This window comes from Aspergillus pseudodeflectus, assembly GCF_044049435.1.
Source record: "Aspergillus pseudodeflectus strain CBS 756.74 chromosome Unknown BJX68scaffold_6, whole genome shotgun sequence".
NCBI classification, from domain to species: domain Eukaryota; kingdom Fungi; phylum Ascomycota; class Eurotiomycetes; order Eurotiales; family Aspergillaceae; genus Aspergillus; species Aspergillus pseudodeflectus.
This window is the reverse complement of record NW_027263782.1, coordinates 423,870-440,392: the sequence shown is the minus strand read 5'-3', so window position 1 is coordinate 440,392 and position 16,523 is coordinate 423,870. Positions and strand designations below refer to the sequence as shown.

General features: G+C 52.1%; 4 protein-coding genes across 4 annotated transcripts in view; all 4 read right to left on the bottom strand.

Annotated features, from left to right (window-relative positions):
- flbA (developmental regulator FlbA) overlaps positions 1 to 2 on the bottom strand; it is a 3,129-nt gene extending 3,127 nt beyond the window's left edge. Inside the window, exon 1 of the mRNA XM_071038937.1 lies at positions 1 to 2. This exon is cut by the window's left edge and continues 773 nt beyond it. The gene's annotated coding sequence lies outside the window, so the exon portion shown is untranslated.
- Positions 3 to 2,384: 2,382 nt separating this feature from the next.
- BJX68DRAFT_228940 (uncharacterized protein) lies at positions 2,385 to 5,116 on the bottom strand. Its single transcript, XM_071038936.1, has one exon. The coding sequence runs from the start codon at positions 2,884 to 2,886 to the stop codon at positions 2,389 to 2,391; it is 498 nt and encodes a 165-aa protein (XP_070903036.1). The 5' UTR covers positions 2,887 to 5,116; the 3' UTR covers positions 2,385 to 2,388.
- Positions 5,117 to 8,116: 3,000 nt separating this feature from the next.
- Positions 8,117 to 10,392, bottom strand: BJX68DRAFT_263069 (origin recognition complex subunit 4; the record flags this gene model as incomplete). Its single annotated transcript, XM_071044591.1, has 2 exons — positions 8,117 to 8,770; positions 8,833 to 10,392. 2 exons carry the CDS (start codon positions 10,390 to 10,392, stop codon positions 8,117 to 8,119), a joined length of 2,214 nt encoding a protein of 737 aa, XP_070903035.1.
- Positions 10,393 to 10,896: 504 nt separating this feature from the next.
- On the bottom strand, positions 10,897 to 14,560 carry BJX68DRAFT_177794 (putative PHD finger and SET domain protein). Its single transcript, XM_071037158.1, has one exon. The coding sequence runs from the start codon at positions 14,062 to 14,064 to the stop codon at positions 11,302 to 11,304; it is 2,763 nt and encodes a 920-aa protein (XP_070903034.1). The 5' UTR covers positions 14,065 to 14,560; the 3' UTR covers positions 10,897 to 11,301.
- Between the last annotated feature and the right edge of the window lie 1,963 nt (positions 14,561 to 16,523).

Here is a 16,523-nt window from a genome sequence, read left to right as displayed (position 1 = left end):
AAAAAAAAAAAAGAAAAAGGATTCGGGGAGGGGAAAAAAGGGAGAAAGTGAGAGAGAGGATCAAAGGGAGGGAAAGGCGAAGGGAGGAGGGTGGAGGGTGGATAAGGGACAATCGTCGCAGTGTAAAATGAAACCAGAAAATAAGATCATACAGACTAATCTTAAGACTTCAGAAGGTGAGAAAGGGGAAACGAGGATTTCACTTAGATAAGTAGCTTTCCCCTTAGCCTTTCTCGATGTCGGACAGAAATTGATCTCTTCCTTCAAGCGTCTTGCAATCGATTTTCCCTCCAGCAAAGGCAGTCTGACTGTTTCCTTCTCCAGGGGTGTGAAGAATTCGGCCTGTCATTCCTGACCCACTGTGCACGCGGACGGTTTCATGCACCAGACAACGTGGGCCAAGAAGATAAGTGGATGGATCAGCCTTTGGGGCGATCAGAGAACCTGGCCTTCCTGCAGACTCCGGCCAGGGTTTCGATGGCTTAAACAAGCCTGATTGTCAACAACCGGGTAGTTTCAGGGCATCTTTGACAGCTTGCTGGTGTCCTGACTGTTCTGAGCTTGGGAATTAAGCGCACTTGAGCGAGTCTTGCCTCAGAAGAGAGATGAAGCCAGTATCGCACTTTGAGGTTAAAGTAGACGGTATTAGCGGTACCGTAACTTACACGTTTCACCGGGAACCCTCAGACGATCGGCGGAATTAACTGGAATTGGACCTGAGAAAGTCCCAATAAGAATGTCTTCCTCTACTATTGTCTCGAGAATCAGATTGTCTCCCTTCTCAAAGTCAAATAATCTTCGTAGCTACTCAAGGATTCTCACTCAAGAACTGCATTTGAAGGGGTTCGGAGAGTAGAACCAGACTCCGGGTCTTCTCAGAAAATCGCATTGCATCAGCACAACGTGGACATCGGGCCCGGGCGGATCTTAGCACCTTCCGTTTTCAGAATTGAATCCTTCTGCCAGGGCGGGCCTATGAGCAAAGGCGGTCTCGCCCTTAGTCGTAATTTTTGCCAGTGGTTTGTTCTCCACCACCCCAGGCCAGCTTCGCAGTCCAAGACTCCAAGCAAGCCTTGTGCGAAAGAATTTCCTATTATTTGCTTCCTCTGCAAGTCGCGACCGCATGCTGATTCGACCGGCCCGTCAGAATATGGATCTCTTGAATTTGATGATGTTATACGTACGACTTTATCTTTCCCTTCCTCCGCTGATAGCGCGCTTCCTGCCCACGTGGAATTCCCACGCCAGCGAACCCTTCCATAGAATCCTGCCAGTAGAGTGTCACTGAGGACGGCGCGCAGTCACGTGAGTTAAGCATTTTCCAGATGCAGATCAAGACTGGTTTCACGAGTCATGGCTGCTCAAAAACCAGGCAAGGGTGTTCTCGTTCACCTTGGGCTTGGGGAGCTAGCTGGAGACTTGCATAACTGGAAATTCGGTGACTTTGCCTTTGTTGTTTATCAGCACTATGAATTCCTGCATCTTCTGGTCTGTCGACTCTGTCGTGAAACTGATGATAAGTAACGATTATTTGTCACTTTTGACGCTATCCAGGAGACCGCCCCCATCCCGAGTCCAAGATAGCACTCGATAGCTCAGAGGGCAGCCGCTGGGGGGACACTAGTGTGGCTGAGCAGCTTGAGGGATCGCGCTCCTTTCCAAGTGTTGCCTAGCCGAGATCCATGCGGTTCCACGTGGACACACGTGGAGAGAAGCGACCGTCGCTCAGGCGCCTTGGCTTTGCGTCCGCCGTTTCGCAAGCTCTCATGATTGGCACAAAAAGTTCTCGTTTGATTAATCGCCCTTTTACCCATTTTCCCTTGCTTCCCCAGGATTTGTTGGATTAAGGCTAACGGCCTGGTCGTCAGTCTCGGCAATTGCACATGATGGGTGCCCACTTTTGGCACTCGCGACTTGCTGCCGCCCGGTTCAGAGCGTTCTTTGTTCTGAAATCGCTAGCCCGGCCCATTATTCTTATCTTTCCAAAAACAGACAGGGGGGAAGATTGATCCCAAGAGCCCAGAGTGAGATTACAAGAGCCGGGCGGAGCGCGAGCGCAAGACTTCTTGGAGTCATGGTTAAAGGGCAGGGCCTCAAATATCAGATTCGACGTATCAACAGGCGAACTCCACAGACCTGCCGACGGACTTCCTTTCCACCGCTGGTTATTCATCGTCGCCGAGCAGCACGAAATCGAATTCTCCGCAGACATTTACCAGAACCTCATAGGCTTGTCGCCCCTCGATCATTGAAGCTCTGCCCTGAGGCTCCAATAGTCTGGTCAGAGTTCGTGATTAAGGTTCAGCTTCAGATCACTAAGCAGACAGAGTACTAGGAGCATGACAAATACGCGAGTCATGAAATTACTAGCTATCCTGCCTCGGCAGTTCAACCTCCTGATTCCTCTACTCTCACGAAGGGACAAAACAACGAAGCGGTGAGCAACACGATCCGTGCCACCCCGATCTCCCCACTACTTGTCTCTGGACTTGACAACGTTGAACGATCGCAAGACTCGAGCCGCGTAGCTGTGCATCGGCTCGTTATCGAATCTCGTTTGCTTTCTGTTTGCTTGGTAACGTTTGCTCTCGATTTCAACCAGCCATCGCAGGAAGGCATTCGCACAGCAGTCCATGCGAACTCACTTGAGTCGAGCGCTGGGTTGGTCGGATTCTCAATCCTTACAGTCGTCACAGTACGGAAACTCAAAGCACGACGATCAGTGATCGACACGCAATACATGACCAATACCAGGGTCACCCTAACCTCTCCCGGTCCAGAACTCAATATCGAACGGTCCAGCCCTGACAGGACTTGATCGTTATAGATAACGATGAACATTTCAATCCTGTTGTGACTGATAGGCTTCTGCCCAAGGGTAGCCATACAGGGCCATATAGTCTGGACTTTGGATCCTCCACATCCTGCCGGCCTTGAGTGTCAGACTGTCAGTGTACGACGCTCCAATATCTTGCGGCCGAACTGGGCCAGAGTCCTGGATCTTGGTCTTCTTCGCCTATTCGAAACAATATTTGCCATAATATGCACTGCCTGTCATGCGCAGATTTCCAAAGTGACAACGGTCAAGGTTGGCTGGCAAAAGCTCATCAGCTCTCAGGGAAGCCTCGTCCGGGCTCCTGCCTGGTCAGCCACGGTTGAGATGCAGCAGATAAAAGGATTTGAAGGTGGTCTTTACCACCTCTCGATGCACCGCCCGACAAGAAAAATGTCATTCGATATATACGTTATTTTCCCTTGCACTACACACGAGACAGGATACCTGAAACAAACATCTGGCCACCAAACGAGCTACTCAGTATGAACCTGGTTGACACATGACAGTGAGTCCGACTCAAACGGCAAGCCCTTCCTCCGGAGTACAAGGTGTTCGGCAATACCCGCTGTCATCAAAAGTCCTTGGAAGACCAGACTCGGAGGCCCCGACTCCCGACTCCGCACTCCTGTTCTTTTTCGTCAACTTCCTTTTGAAGGCAAGCAGATTTTATGAGCACAGACTACTAACAACAGGTGTCGAATCGTCGGGACATCATGCCAGATTGGTTGCCATGTGGTTTGTTTGTCGAACGATTTTTAAGAGTCGCCTGTAGAGCCGGGGAGTAAATTCCCTATTCCAGCCAGCTGCATAAGTGGGTCATATAACGACATCGCAAGGGCCGGCTTGCCTCTCCGTCAATGTCCGAAGTCTGACGCAGAGTGACAGTGGGCTTCGCGATAAAATTGTCACAACCTGGAAAATTGTCCATGGCAAATCATTCTCCTTCAACTCCGTGATTCAAAGTATCCTGGTTGTTATCCTGCACTGTGCAACCCGCAAAGTTGGAAAGCTCGAAGCACATGTGGGTCTTGACAACCAAGAACTGAAAACAAGACAAACAGCAGCACTAGTAATCGAGATGCGGCGGGAACACCACGTGGCATTTAGAATGGTTAGCCCAAACCTTATGCTCCATGTGTTTGTCGGAGGTTGCCTCGCCTCTGGAGTCAGTCTGGAGATCGCTACGGAGTTAACAGACGGTATCATATTTGTATCTCCAAGAAGCTCAAAGCCGTCGCGTCTCTATGTATCTCGAATGATCAACAGTCTCCAACAATTTGACTTTGCCAAGCATATGTCAAATGTCAAACAGTGCTCAGGTCAAAAGGGGCCATGCGGTGACCCAGTGACCAGACACACGGATGTGCCCTGTCACAACAGCGTTGATTATTCCAACTAACAAAGATACAGAACATCATTCAGCTGGACTCGGGGCGCCATACTCAATATGCCTCGTAATAATCTGAGAAATCCGACAACTCAAAAGGATCAAGGAGTCGGGACACGACAAAGAAGATCCAGAACATGGGCAGATCAAGTTCTGCCGCCTCGGTGGAGATGGAATATTCCTGGCGACAATCGAAAGACAACTCTATGACTGTCTGGCGACCGTTTATTTTTACTCCTTCAAGCATAGAATGTTCCTTCTCCGCTCGAAGGGGTGTCAATCTGCGCCAGCTTCGCCGCTCTCGGAGTCTCGGTCGGCCCTTGGTGATGGCTTACCCTGATTCACAAGCTATAACGCGGATTACCTGTCGCTAACTTGTTTGACATATGTCTTCGAATCGGAACCGGTAAGTTTCTTTAATGAGGGTCGGAGGTGCCCGGTTGTTTCAAGTCTCCCCTTTTTTCCAAATTCTTCGAGAGAAATGTTCTTACCCCTTTTCTCCCTGCCATGTGAAGAATGGGGACAATCGACGAGTCAATTATGCAGGGGCAGAGTCAAAGATATGAGCTCATCTGCACGCAGCACAAAGCACAACGCCCCGTGTTCCACTGTGCAACCATGGTAGTGGAAATGAGAGTTAATCAACCTGTGGACAGGATGAATCAGTCGGCCCGGAGTCACGGACGAAGTTGTTGAACCCCTTGCCAGGCACCGTCGCCAAGAAAGCTAGAAAATTCCAGAATGATTCTGGAAGACAACTTGAAATGGCATGTCTCGGTCGACGGTTTGAAACGGGTGCCCTCCCCGTTAGATTGCGCCTAACCGCATTCCGCAAATGCTGGCATTAGTGAATACGATGTGTCTGACTCTTGGTGGTTGGGTTAAGGCTGAGTCTGAGTTTGGTTGGTCTTATCCCTGCAACATTCGTCCAGCCGTCCATGTCATCGAAGCTCCCAGAGTCATTTCGGGATATTTCTTTCGATCCGCTAGGGGCAGGATCCTCAAAAATTAGAACAGAGTTTCCAGTTCGTTGTGGATGAGATTCGGGCCCAAGACACGTGAGGATCTTCAGCGAACTTTGGGACAATTGTTACACCGCATATTCTTCTTACATCGTAGTCCCCTTGTATTTTATGTCCACGCTAGTACGGCTCCGTCTCCCATACGGGCCATTACGACCGAGACTCCGCGAGCCCACGAAAAGCGGCACTGGCCGCCACCTGCCAACTTTCTTTCCTTCCTCAGGCTTCTGCTCCGGTTCTCATGTCCGAGAACCACGGATGCGTTGCGGCAGCGCGATGGTGGCAAAGGGAGAAAAAGTTAGCGATCGGAGGACCCGAGATTGAGCCAACATCACCCAAGATGCCGTCTCCGAGGCCGATTACCATAGCCGGAGACGACGAAGTCTAGGCTAAATCGAATACGAAGAGGCTGGAAAGTACAAAGAGGCAGAGACTCAAGTCTCAAAATCAAAGGCAGAGTCGGAGTCAGAGCAAGGAGCGCGGCCGCTGCATAATTCCTTCACTGGATGATATCGTGGCACTAGCGTGGGAATTGGCGCTGATCCTTGTGTCCACGCGAGAAACTGAACTGACTTCATTTGCATTAGCAATTTAGCAGGGGGCTACATTAGCCTAGCCTCGCTTGGCGTCGTCTTTGTGAAATGAGCTGATGATAAGCCTGGGAGGCTGGGGTGACGTCCAAAACGTCAACATCGCTCCCCGGACAGATCAAATTGATGTCATGCATTAGTGCAGGCCCGCCAGATTACTTTCCTCAATTGATCTCCCCATATCCAATAATCCAAGACGTCAAGACACCCGGCCCGTCAAGCACCGAGCAGGAGCAGAGCAGGGATACCATGCCATCGCCGAATCTCCAACGGGCACCCCTGCCTTCTCCCCAAATCATATCATCTTCTGCTCCGTGCGCCGTGCTCTCTCCAGAGTCCAGTCGTCGGCGCCCCCGTCACACATCGCACACACGACCGACCTTACCCTCTCACCAGGCCACGACAACCACGAACTCAACGCGTATGTCCGTGTAACCACGCAACATTAACACGAGTGTTATTGGCAGATGCCCGCCTGCCTGCGTGCTAGCCGTGTTTCTGCAGCGCATTTCCGAAGCTTCCGGCTCCTCTTGTTGCTCTTCAGCAGCAGCAGCATGGCTCGGGCACCTTGACTGGGCTGAGCTGCATTGCATTGCATACCTCGTCTGGTTGGCTGTGCTGTGCTGTGCTGAGCTTTGCTTACTATGAATTAGGTATTCTGCTCTTCTGGGCCTTGAAAGTCACTCCTCTCCGCTGTCCTCTCCGCTAGGTCAGCTCAGCTCAGATTCTTATCTCCGGGGTCTTCCGGGGTAGGTACAGAGATATCTAAGTATATTTAGAGAACCAGAGGCCCAAGGCAGACTCGGTGAATCCGAGCTAACGTCACTTGCAAGATCCGCTTGAGTCTGATTTGATTTTATCTGATCTGACGCCATGCGCATACTGATACATTCTAAGGAAACATAGCAAACAGGAGGAAAGTACCAAAGTAAATGTACACCTCGACATCGAAAAACCAAACAAGCAAACAACGGAATGGATATCTGCGGGGAGAGTGTCCTTAACTCCGGCTCGTACTCTTCGGCTTCTCCCCTTCTAGCCCTTCTTCCTTGTTTAGTAAACTCGGTGACTTAACTATTCGGTCTCACTCTCTGCTGAGTGACTGAGTCTAAAGTAGATCGAGTTCGTTTGTTTCAGAATCGGAACTACCGAGAATAGTCTATTACGCTGGGCTGAAATGGGCTGAGAAAGTTGGGGGCCGATTAAGATTCGGTGTGGCCGCCCATCGCCCGCTTGACTGCATAGTAGTGTACACTTCATAGTACTACTCTATACTTCATACATACACCTATTAGGTACCCAATTAGTACCTCCGGGTCTCTTACAGATATACTCTGGGATAAGCCCTAAACAATCAGTATATCAATTCGTACTGTAGGCACCCTACACTACTATTCTCCTTGCCCTGCTCATCATACCACCTGTTCAGTTACACCCACCCAGGTAGTCACACAGTACAGATATATATTCTGCAGCGGATAGCACAAAACCACTCTAGACTCGCCCTCGAAAACGTACTGTACGAAGTATCCCAAGGAGCATGGCACGATTCGGCATCTCCCCTAAGCAATATATCGAATCAACATTCAGCACATAACCTCAACCATCGGCAACCGGCAGCGTCGTGCCATCGTCTGATCGACACGCACATTGATATGATTGTGGAGAGTCGGACGGGAGCTCGGTCGTACGGCACAGAAGTGGCCAGGCCGCAGGCAGCGGGAAGGGGGAATCTGAAACGGCGATGCTGGTGCTTGTGGGCACAGGTGGTTTCACCAGTTATGACTATAATTATGATTGATATTGGAGTACACGCATACGTTGTGAGAAGGGCCGCTGGAACGCTTTAGCCTCGATGGAGTATATAGTATGATCTACCTATGTACTATTTAGGTAAAAACACGGAGGCGAATGGGGACAGGGACGAAGGATCCATCCCGATGCCCGAGACTCCGAGTCGGATCAGCGGATGAGATGAGGAACTCGAATCCTGATCGTATCACGTACCTTCCTGTTTTGGCGAGAGATCGTGGCGTCAGGTTACTAAGGGATTATTCTATCGATGCCGATGACTAGCTGTTGTGAGATTCCAAATAGAGGGCTCCACCCTGGGTTTGCTTGAATTAGGGCACCATTGAGCCAAAGGACCATTGGGGAATAGAGGACAGATCGTACTCAACGTAGCAAGGTTACTATGTAGTTGATGTAAACATCCTGAAAGAGGAGAAGTCTAGAGTATAGTATAATAGGCTAAATAAAGCAAGCCAACTCGGAAGAGTATTCATGCATCACGCCACCACCTCCCCAACGAACCCCCAGACCCAGCCATCCCCACCACTTCTTCGAGACTGATCTCAACACGGAACATGCGCCCATCCGCCGTCCCACTTCCGCCACCGACAGGACTAATAAGCCCCCAGCTCACGAGCCGCTCCCAGGCCTCGCGCGCGACGTCCCGCCCCCAGACACGCCCCGGTGTCACAGAGGCGCCGGAGACCGACGCCGAGGTTTTGGCGGACGTCAGGAGCCGCACATACTCGGCGTAGGCGGCCGGGAAGGAGAGCGCTAGCGGGGCGAGGTCCGCCTGCTGCTGTGTCTGGGCGGCGGATTCGAGGCTTGGGTCGTAGAGGGCAGCTAGGCGGGTTGCAGCGAGGAGGAGAGAGAGTGGGAGGGAAGAGGGGCTTGAGGAATTGCTTATTGATGCTGAGAAGGGGAGGGGTGTGGGGTCAGGGCAGGAGAGGAGGTTGTCTGAGAATGTGGCCGGGGTGGGGACTGCGACGGCAGTGGTTGGGAATGGAGATGTGGTGCTGGCGATGGTGCTGTGATGGAGATCTGTGATGCCGATGAGTGCGCTCGTGAAGAATTCCTTGATCGATTTCGTCTGGTGGTAGATCCTGCGCAAGTGGGTTTGAAATGCCGGGTCGGCCCATAGTCCCTGTTGTGTTGTCGTGAGTCAAACTAGTTCCTTTCATGAAACGAGAGCTTGCCGTGTCTTACCTGCAGATACACTCTCCACCGTTCCAATGCCGTTCTCCAGGCCTCGGACTTGGCGATCGACAGCTCGTCGGAGTCGAATCCTTCCAAGAACTCCAGGGTTTCATCGTCTGCTAGGTCCAGCCCGGCGAGACAAGCGTCGGAAAATACCTCAAATGTTCTCGGGAGGGGGACATAGACCGATCGGTGGCTGAAACGACTCTTGACTCGCTTTTCCAGGGCCTCCGTCACGTCTACCTTGGTGGTCACTCCTAGCACCGCCAGTGGGGCCTTGCGCGCCTGCGCGATGTCGAACAGGTTGTAGAGGAGCGTTTGGCGCGGGTGCGTGACAAATAGGTCAAATTCATCGAGAACGATGACGATTGACTTGGCTGTCCTTGTCGTCGTGCCATCTTGATCATCTGCGGAGCTCCGAAGCTCCTCGGGGTGTGATAGAAGCGCAAGGAGGGTTGCCATCGTGTCTGCGTAGCTGGTGACCTTGCCGGCCTCCTCTGCAGTATCAGTCTCACGGCCGAGCTGCCGCCATATCTCTCGCAAGGCCAATCGGTCGTCTGTATGTAGAAATCCATTGAGCCGGACAACATGAAAGTCGTTCTTGTGCTCTTTCGCGAGAGAAGAGACTATGGTCTCGATGATAGCCGTTTTGCCTGAGCCTCGCGACCCAAGAAGAAGCAATGAATTGCCCTCTCCAACAGTAACAGTCTGCTCGATTAATTGATGAACCTTGTGATACTCGTTCTCCAATCCCTTGAGCGGAACCAGTCTCTTCCCATTGAGCTTCGAGATGACCGTCTTCGTCAAGAGTCGCACTTCTTTCGCATAGCCGCCCTGAACAAGCTGTTGAAACTGCTCCGCATAGGGAGGCAGCGGCTCCTCCGCCACTATTGCCTCACCTTCTTCAATCCTGTGCGCACCTCCATTTGTGTAGTCCTGGACAAGATCCTGCTGAAGCTGCATACTAACAAGATCATCCAGCCCATCCTGGAAATCATCAGCAGCAGCCGGCGACTGTCCCTCCCCATCTCCATTCACAGCCTTAGAAGCACCACCATCCGTATCCGTAAACCGCACTGAAGCCCTCTTCGGCCTTGCCCTGGTAGCCGCCGCCCTCCTGGCCCTTGGCTTCGGCGACCCGGGTCCAACCTCTGGATCTGAATCCGAGTCAGGCTCCGGCTCTGCCTCTGACGGCTCCTCCTCCTCTTCTTCATCATCTTTGTATTCTTCTCCCTCTTCTACCCCCTTCTCACTCCCCGTCTCCGAAACATGCGACTTCCCGCGCGTAGACCGAGGCGTAGCGCGCGCCGGCGTAGACGTATTCCCGGCCCGCCGCTTCCGCGCTGACTGTGTTTGCACGGGTTCGTCTTCGTACCGCTGCGGCGCCTTTCGCTGTCTTCCACTTGATCGCAATCCCGTCCTTGAGGGTGTTGGCGTCGTGGCGCGGTTGTTATCATCAACTTCCTTCTGCGGCGTCGTGCCGTCGTCGTGCATCTCAATATCCCCGTCTTCGTCTACGGCGGCAGCATCGGAGACTCGACGGCGCTTTGCGGAGCGCGGGTCTTTCATTGCTGGTGATGTGTTCTGTTGGTGTGGTTGGGATGGATTGGGTTTTTGGTCGAGGTGGTTCCGGAGAACAGGGGTGGTGCGCGGCGCGGTAGGTTGAGCTTTTGAGTCTTTCAATGGGTAATTAAACCTTGAAAGAGTATTTTCAACGGGTGGATTGACTTCAATGGCACGATTTGGCTCCGGGGTTTAGGGAGTTGGAAAGAGCTCGAAGGTGGTCGAAAGCGGTATGCATGCACTTTATTATTGTGTACGGATGCACAGCGCGCATGCGGAATTCTGGGCGATCAGTAAGATCTTGCTAGTTATGAAATATTGTGCAAGCCGTACATACTGATTATCTCGGGCTGGCGCGCGAATGTTGGTTGATGGAAGTTGACCTCGTTTCGCATTGAGGTTGTCCGAGATGGGAGGTCCGCGTGCCTGAGGCAACACGCGTAACGCGAAGTCAGGTGAGCCTCGGAAGATATTAAACTGGGCTTCTACAGACGTTATAGATGTGTTGTAGGCTAATCAGGATTATGTCTAAATTCGGGGAGAATATATGAAGAAGAAGATGAAGTTGCACTTCATGCGGGTATAAGCGTGGCCGACGAGTCGACCGCCGAGCACATAATCGAACAGATAAAACTAATAAAGATAAATCATGAAGCAGAAGGCTGCCATAGCCGTCCGTATCTCAAATATTCCGTAACCCATTAGATGTTTCCGCCAACACGCCGAGTACGCCACCCTCAAATCCATCACCGGATATAAAAACACCCAAGCCCACGAGCGAACGCCAGTCCATTCCAATCGTTTTGAAAGAGAATAAAAGAGATAGCGGTAATAAAGACAAGAAGAAAGAACAAAGTGTTCGTCGAATGTATCAATGGCCAGCCGTTTCTTCGGAAAATAATAGGACGAAAATGATTAGGAAGCAGAGGGGAGATGTGTTGGGTGTGTGGAGCCCGATACACCTTTCATCGCAACGTCCACATTGCTCGGGGGTTTTGCTGAAGCTGAAGAGCCGAATTCCGGCTGCGTACCACTTGCCGCGTTTAGACTGTCACGTCTATCTGAAGGTATAGCAGGCGGTGTTGGGGCTGGCATTGCAGTGGCTTGCGCCTGCGTCTTCTCCGTGGTAGGAGTCTTCAAAGAACTTCTTTGCATCAGGTAGTCGCCCAGGCTAAGCTTCTTTTTGACTGGACTAGGTGCAGCCACCCCTGCCCCAGGAGCAGCAGTTGCGGGATGCTGCAAGGACGGATCCAAAGTGGACGGTGACGATAGGGCTGATGACAGCGCAGAATTCGGGCTAGTAGCAGACGGCACGAAGTTGACAGCGCTCGGAGTAATATGTACACCGGTATCCACGCGAGGGCTTGTGGCCTTCCGCGCAGGTAATCGAGCAATATGTGCCGCGCTGGACGGCCAGGGTGGTGGCGGTAACGATTTGCCCGAACCACGCCCAAACGTTGGTGAGTTCTCGACGGTCGTATTTCGTGTTTGCGACCGTGCCGACGACGATCCCGTTGGCGACTCTAGATTTCGCGTTTCTACGTCTTCCTTTTCACCAGATGCACTAGGAGTGCTGGCCGTAGGGGTAGAGACTCCAGCGCGCGTCGAGGCCATTGTCTTTTCATGTGTGATATTGTTGGAGAGAGGAGACGTGGGTTGCTGCAGACTAAGCTGTTCAAACCGTACTCGATCGGTGTAACATCGCTTCAAAAGACGCTGCGTGAGAGGGGTAAAGCTGGGCCGCCTGGAGGATGGAGGACTTGGTGTCACGCCGTTCACCGCATCCAACTCTGCTTGAACAGCCGAGTCCACATATTGAGAACGGCCCGGCGGAAATCGCGCGGAGGGAGTGCTTGGAAGAGACGATTTACGGGGTGACGCGTGTCGGCCTGTCGATAACGGAGGCGAGTATGACTGACGGTCAAACGTGTTGCTGCCTGTCTGAGTCGACTGTCCACTGACCCGCTTCTTCCGTTTGTGAGTGGCCTGCTGTTGATCCTGCTCTAATTGCTGAAACTTCTTCTCTGCCGCGGCAATTTTACGCCTCTCGCGGGCTGAGAGTTCAGAATCACCGAAGGCATTTTGCACGTCAGTTGGGGTCTGCAGGATTGGTGTGAGGTCTCGACTATTGGTTTGCCCGTGCGTGGAGCCTGATGCAGAACGACTGTCCGCGTGATCATCTTCTTCAGGGTTCTTGATGGACTCGCTCCCGGCACGGCTATTGTTAGTTGGTGGCGTTGTATTCGACTTGCTTTTCGTCTTTCTCCGCTTCGCATGTGCTTGTTTCAAGCTACCATCCGAGTTCTTGAGATACCGCCGACGATCGAGGCTGGAGAGTAAGCAATTAGGAGACGGAACGCAGGCGCAACCCCCAAAATTAGCCAGAACGTTGCTGATGCAGGTAGCGGCCATTTCCGGCATGCTATCGCCGGGCTCCTGCTTGACCAGGCTGTTGGTGGATCCAAACAACTGGGCGTCAAGATACCAGGTCGCGGTAATTTCGGAATCTGCGGCGATGTCTTCCTTAGCGACAAAGCAAAAATGATATTCTACCTCGTTGGTGATATAGGTCTTCATCGTCACGTTCGGACGGCAGGAGCGCCTAGCATAGCGGAGTATGCTGCCCTCTTGCCGACTGTCAATGTAGATTGGAAGCTGTGGATGAAAGAAGACAAATGGCTCAGGATGCCGTAATTCCTGCCAACGGTTGCTGGGATCAAGAGAGTAATCGCGCAGTAAGCCGATCTTGCCCGTGATTTCTCCAACAATTTCATCCTTACTGACCCGATTTCGTGTTTTGAGAAGTTTCCAGGTCGGATGTGTGCCATCAATTTCAGTATTCGAATCCGTAATCGACTCCAGGGATAGAGATGGCCAATGGGATCGGTCTAGAGCCGCACCGGATCGGGTAAATATATCTTCAGCAGGACGGCCGTTGGCTGCACGCGCGAGCGCTGTCGGGTCCTTAACCCACGACGCGAGATCAGCTGCAAGCGTAAGATTGACGAAGAGATTACCATCGATATCGGCATGGCCATGATCACGGTCATATAGATGAAGAAACTCATTCGAATAGAGGGGAATGGACGGCCCTGGGGGCTTTGTTGGGCTCATGGAGGCTGCGGTGCGCTTGCGCGAATCAGAGGCGAGAGTGGGAATTCCTGAGAGTGAACTGATGGAGCCAGAAGTACGATGGCTTAACTTCGCCTTCTTAGAGGGAGGTAGGTCACGACTGCTTGACTCAGATCGCTGGTGAAAACCATTTACCTGATCCCCGTGTTCCTTTACCTTCTTCTTGTGACTCTTTGCCCCTGACCGTTTGGCCTTGCGGTCACCGCCATCGCTATGTTCTCTGAGGCGTCTCTGTCTCTGTCGTTCAGTGGCGCGCCGCGCATCCAGATGACGGGGCTCACAGTCGACACAGTTGTGGACCTCTGGGACAACTCGACCATGGTAGTAGCAATCGATATGCTGCCAGGTCTCGCAGCGTTCGCAAAAGACCGTGTTCCCATCGTCATCTTCGAATGCACAAATGCATTTGATGGTGTACGGCTCCTCATCTTCGGGCGCAGCCGAGTCCGAGACGGTGCCGTTGACGATGGGCGAGTTCAGAGGGGCGGTGACCGGGTAAGGCTCCGTGGCTGGATGCGTGATGGCGACTGGGGAGGTCTCTGTCATAATCTGACAGAACACCTCCTCAAGCGGATACTGATGGAAAGCGCGCGAAGAATCTGTGTTTTGCAGAAGGACGGCGAATGGAGATCACCTAGTCCCTAAAAACATATCACGAATGCCACACAACGTTTTGCCGGAGAGATGTGTCTGTCCTAACGCGTAGTATCCGCACAGCGCAGGGCGTCACGATCTGGCACCCTTTGCGAATCGATGAACCAACTGGGAAGCCAGAAGGGTGGGAAGAGCAAATATCGTCCAGCGGCCTCCAGATCAAACGTTGCTTCGATAACTGACAATAATCAAATCAATCGGCACGGCGAGTTGAAGGAATCGGGGTTTTAATAAGGACGTCGTCCACCGTGGTGTCTGCGACCGTGGGATGAGAAAAGCGTGTTGAGGGTCGAGAACCGGAGAATGCGAGAAGGCGAGCGAGGCATGAATCGCATGGAGGGAAGGGCAGTGAAGGACGAAGACGAGAACGATAACAAGGCAAAGCGATGAGAATGATAAACGAAATGGTGACGACTGTAAAGGATGGTTAAGATAGGAGAAGAGAAAGGGAGGTTGTAGAGGGCGAAGGTGGACGAGACGGGAATGTGGGAGGAAGGAGCAAAACGATGGAGGGAAGACTCGGATGATGCAGCTGCGGTGGAGGAATGCGAGACAAGCGAGGACAGGTAATCAGTCGAGTCACGTCGAGTCGAGGGAGAGCGAGAGTTTGAAGGGGAGAGGGAAGAGAAGGGAGCGTGAGAGAGAGACAGAGGCTAAAGCCACGGATGGGCCATTCAAGCGGCGCGTCCAAGACCCAAGGTAAAAAAGGAAAAGCGCGGAATAATTTTTCCCACCCGATCTTGATTCTGGGGGAGGTCGTGTTGTGGTAGATCGAGGCCGTTGTAATTTGGATCTTTATTTATTTTTCTGTGCCGCTTAGCAAGCAAAAAGTTGCGATCATTAGGACGGGTATAAAGGCAGAAAGAAGAGGGAGTAGTAGAGCCATGATGGAGTGCAAAACGAAGGACGGGAGCAAGAGGAGGGGGAGTCGAGGAGATCCCGTTCAAGGGACGAATTGCGAGCTCGAAGCTGAGAGGTCGAAACTGCGCAGGGAGGGGAGAATGCTGCCTGCGTTCCCAGGCTGCCAACCTGGCTGTTTGCAGCTCGCTGCTGACAAAAATGCTGATATCGTGCCTGAGGAGTCAGTCATCAACGCTAGTCTTGAAGGGGGAAGGCATAATGCCAAGGCCCTGTTTGGGCATAGGCGAAAAGGAAATCGCTGCTGATGGCAAGCGATCGGGAGCCTAATCGTGACAGGCAGACGGCAGTCAAAAGGCTGCAAAATGACTGTTAGTGGCAATCTGTAGAGTGAGCAAATATATCAAGATGGAATGATTTCAGTGGCCTGATGTGGGGAGAACATCCTCTGGCAGCGGGCTCTTCCCCTCGGCGTTGAAGTATAGTGACACCAGCCACGCGTTTTTGCAGGTAGTACTCCGTGCACGCCTTGGTCGCAGAGGAGCGACAGAACGTTCGCAACATGGCGCCCCGCTTCTAAGAGGTGCTTCAAGGCCGAAATTAACAGTGGTGATTGCCAAGTTTGACGACTGGTTGTTGATGCCCGAGACAAAGTGATTGAGAAGTGAGAAGCGGTTCCTGAGTAAGTGGAAGAGAGAATATATGGGAGGGGTGCAAGAAGAGGAGGAAGATATGAGGATCAACCGGGGGAAGTGGGAAGCGGAACGGAACGCAGGGTTCTTTAGTCTAGAACCTTGGAATGGAAGAGAAAGGCATCAAGAGGCGTGGTCGGAGCGGGCAGCTCTGCTGGGCCATATAACGCATCACAGTACGTAGGCCCATAGCAAGAAATCACTGACATGAGTTTACAAGCAGAGAGTTGTTCGGGAGCAAAGAGCATTTAAAGGGGGAACAAAGTCATAGAGCGAGGCTAGGGAGTAGGGGAAGCAGGAAGGAAGTCATCTGAGTCGAAAAAGATTGGGGAGTAACATGATCTCGTTCGTGAGCGGTGCAAAAGAAGCGAGGAGAAACACAGAGGGGTAGGGGCGGGTGGCCAACGCCTAAGTGCAGGATTTATTGACCATCAGGAACCACTGGGAGTCTCGTTCCTTAAGAGGGCGAGATCCGGAACTTGGAACGACGGCTATCAACCCCATACTTCCGGTGGGACAAGATGAGGGTGAGCAATATCGAGGGAATTTGGAGTACTCTGGCTCCAGCAGGATGGGTTTGGAGTACTCCGTAGGGTATGTGAGTTTTTGGCAGTTTTTCTTTTTGAAGTTACCATCTGGTTAGGGGGAAGAAATCCGTGCGTGGCGAAAAAGAATAAGACAGGGCGGCGGGGAAGAAAAACTAGTAATGGCCTCCGTAATGAGTCGGGGTATCAACTGCCTAAGGCACTCTTGACATCCTCCAATTCTCTCTATTTTCTTTTGCAGAATGCAATTCTCCAC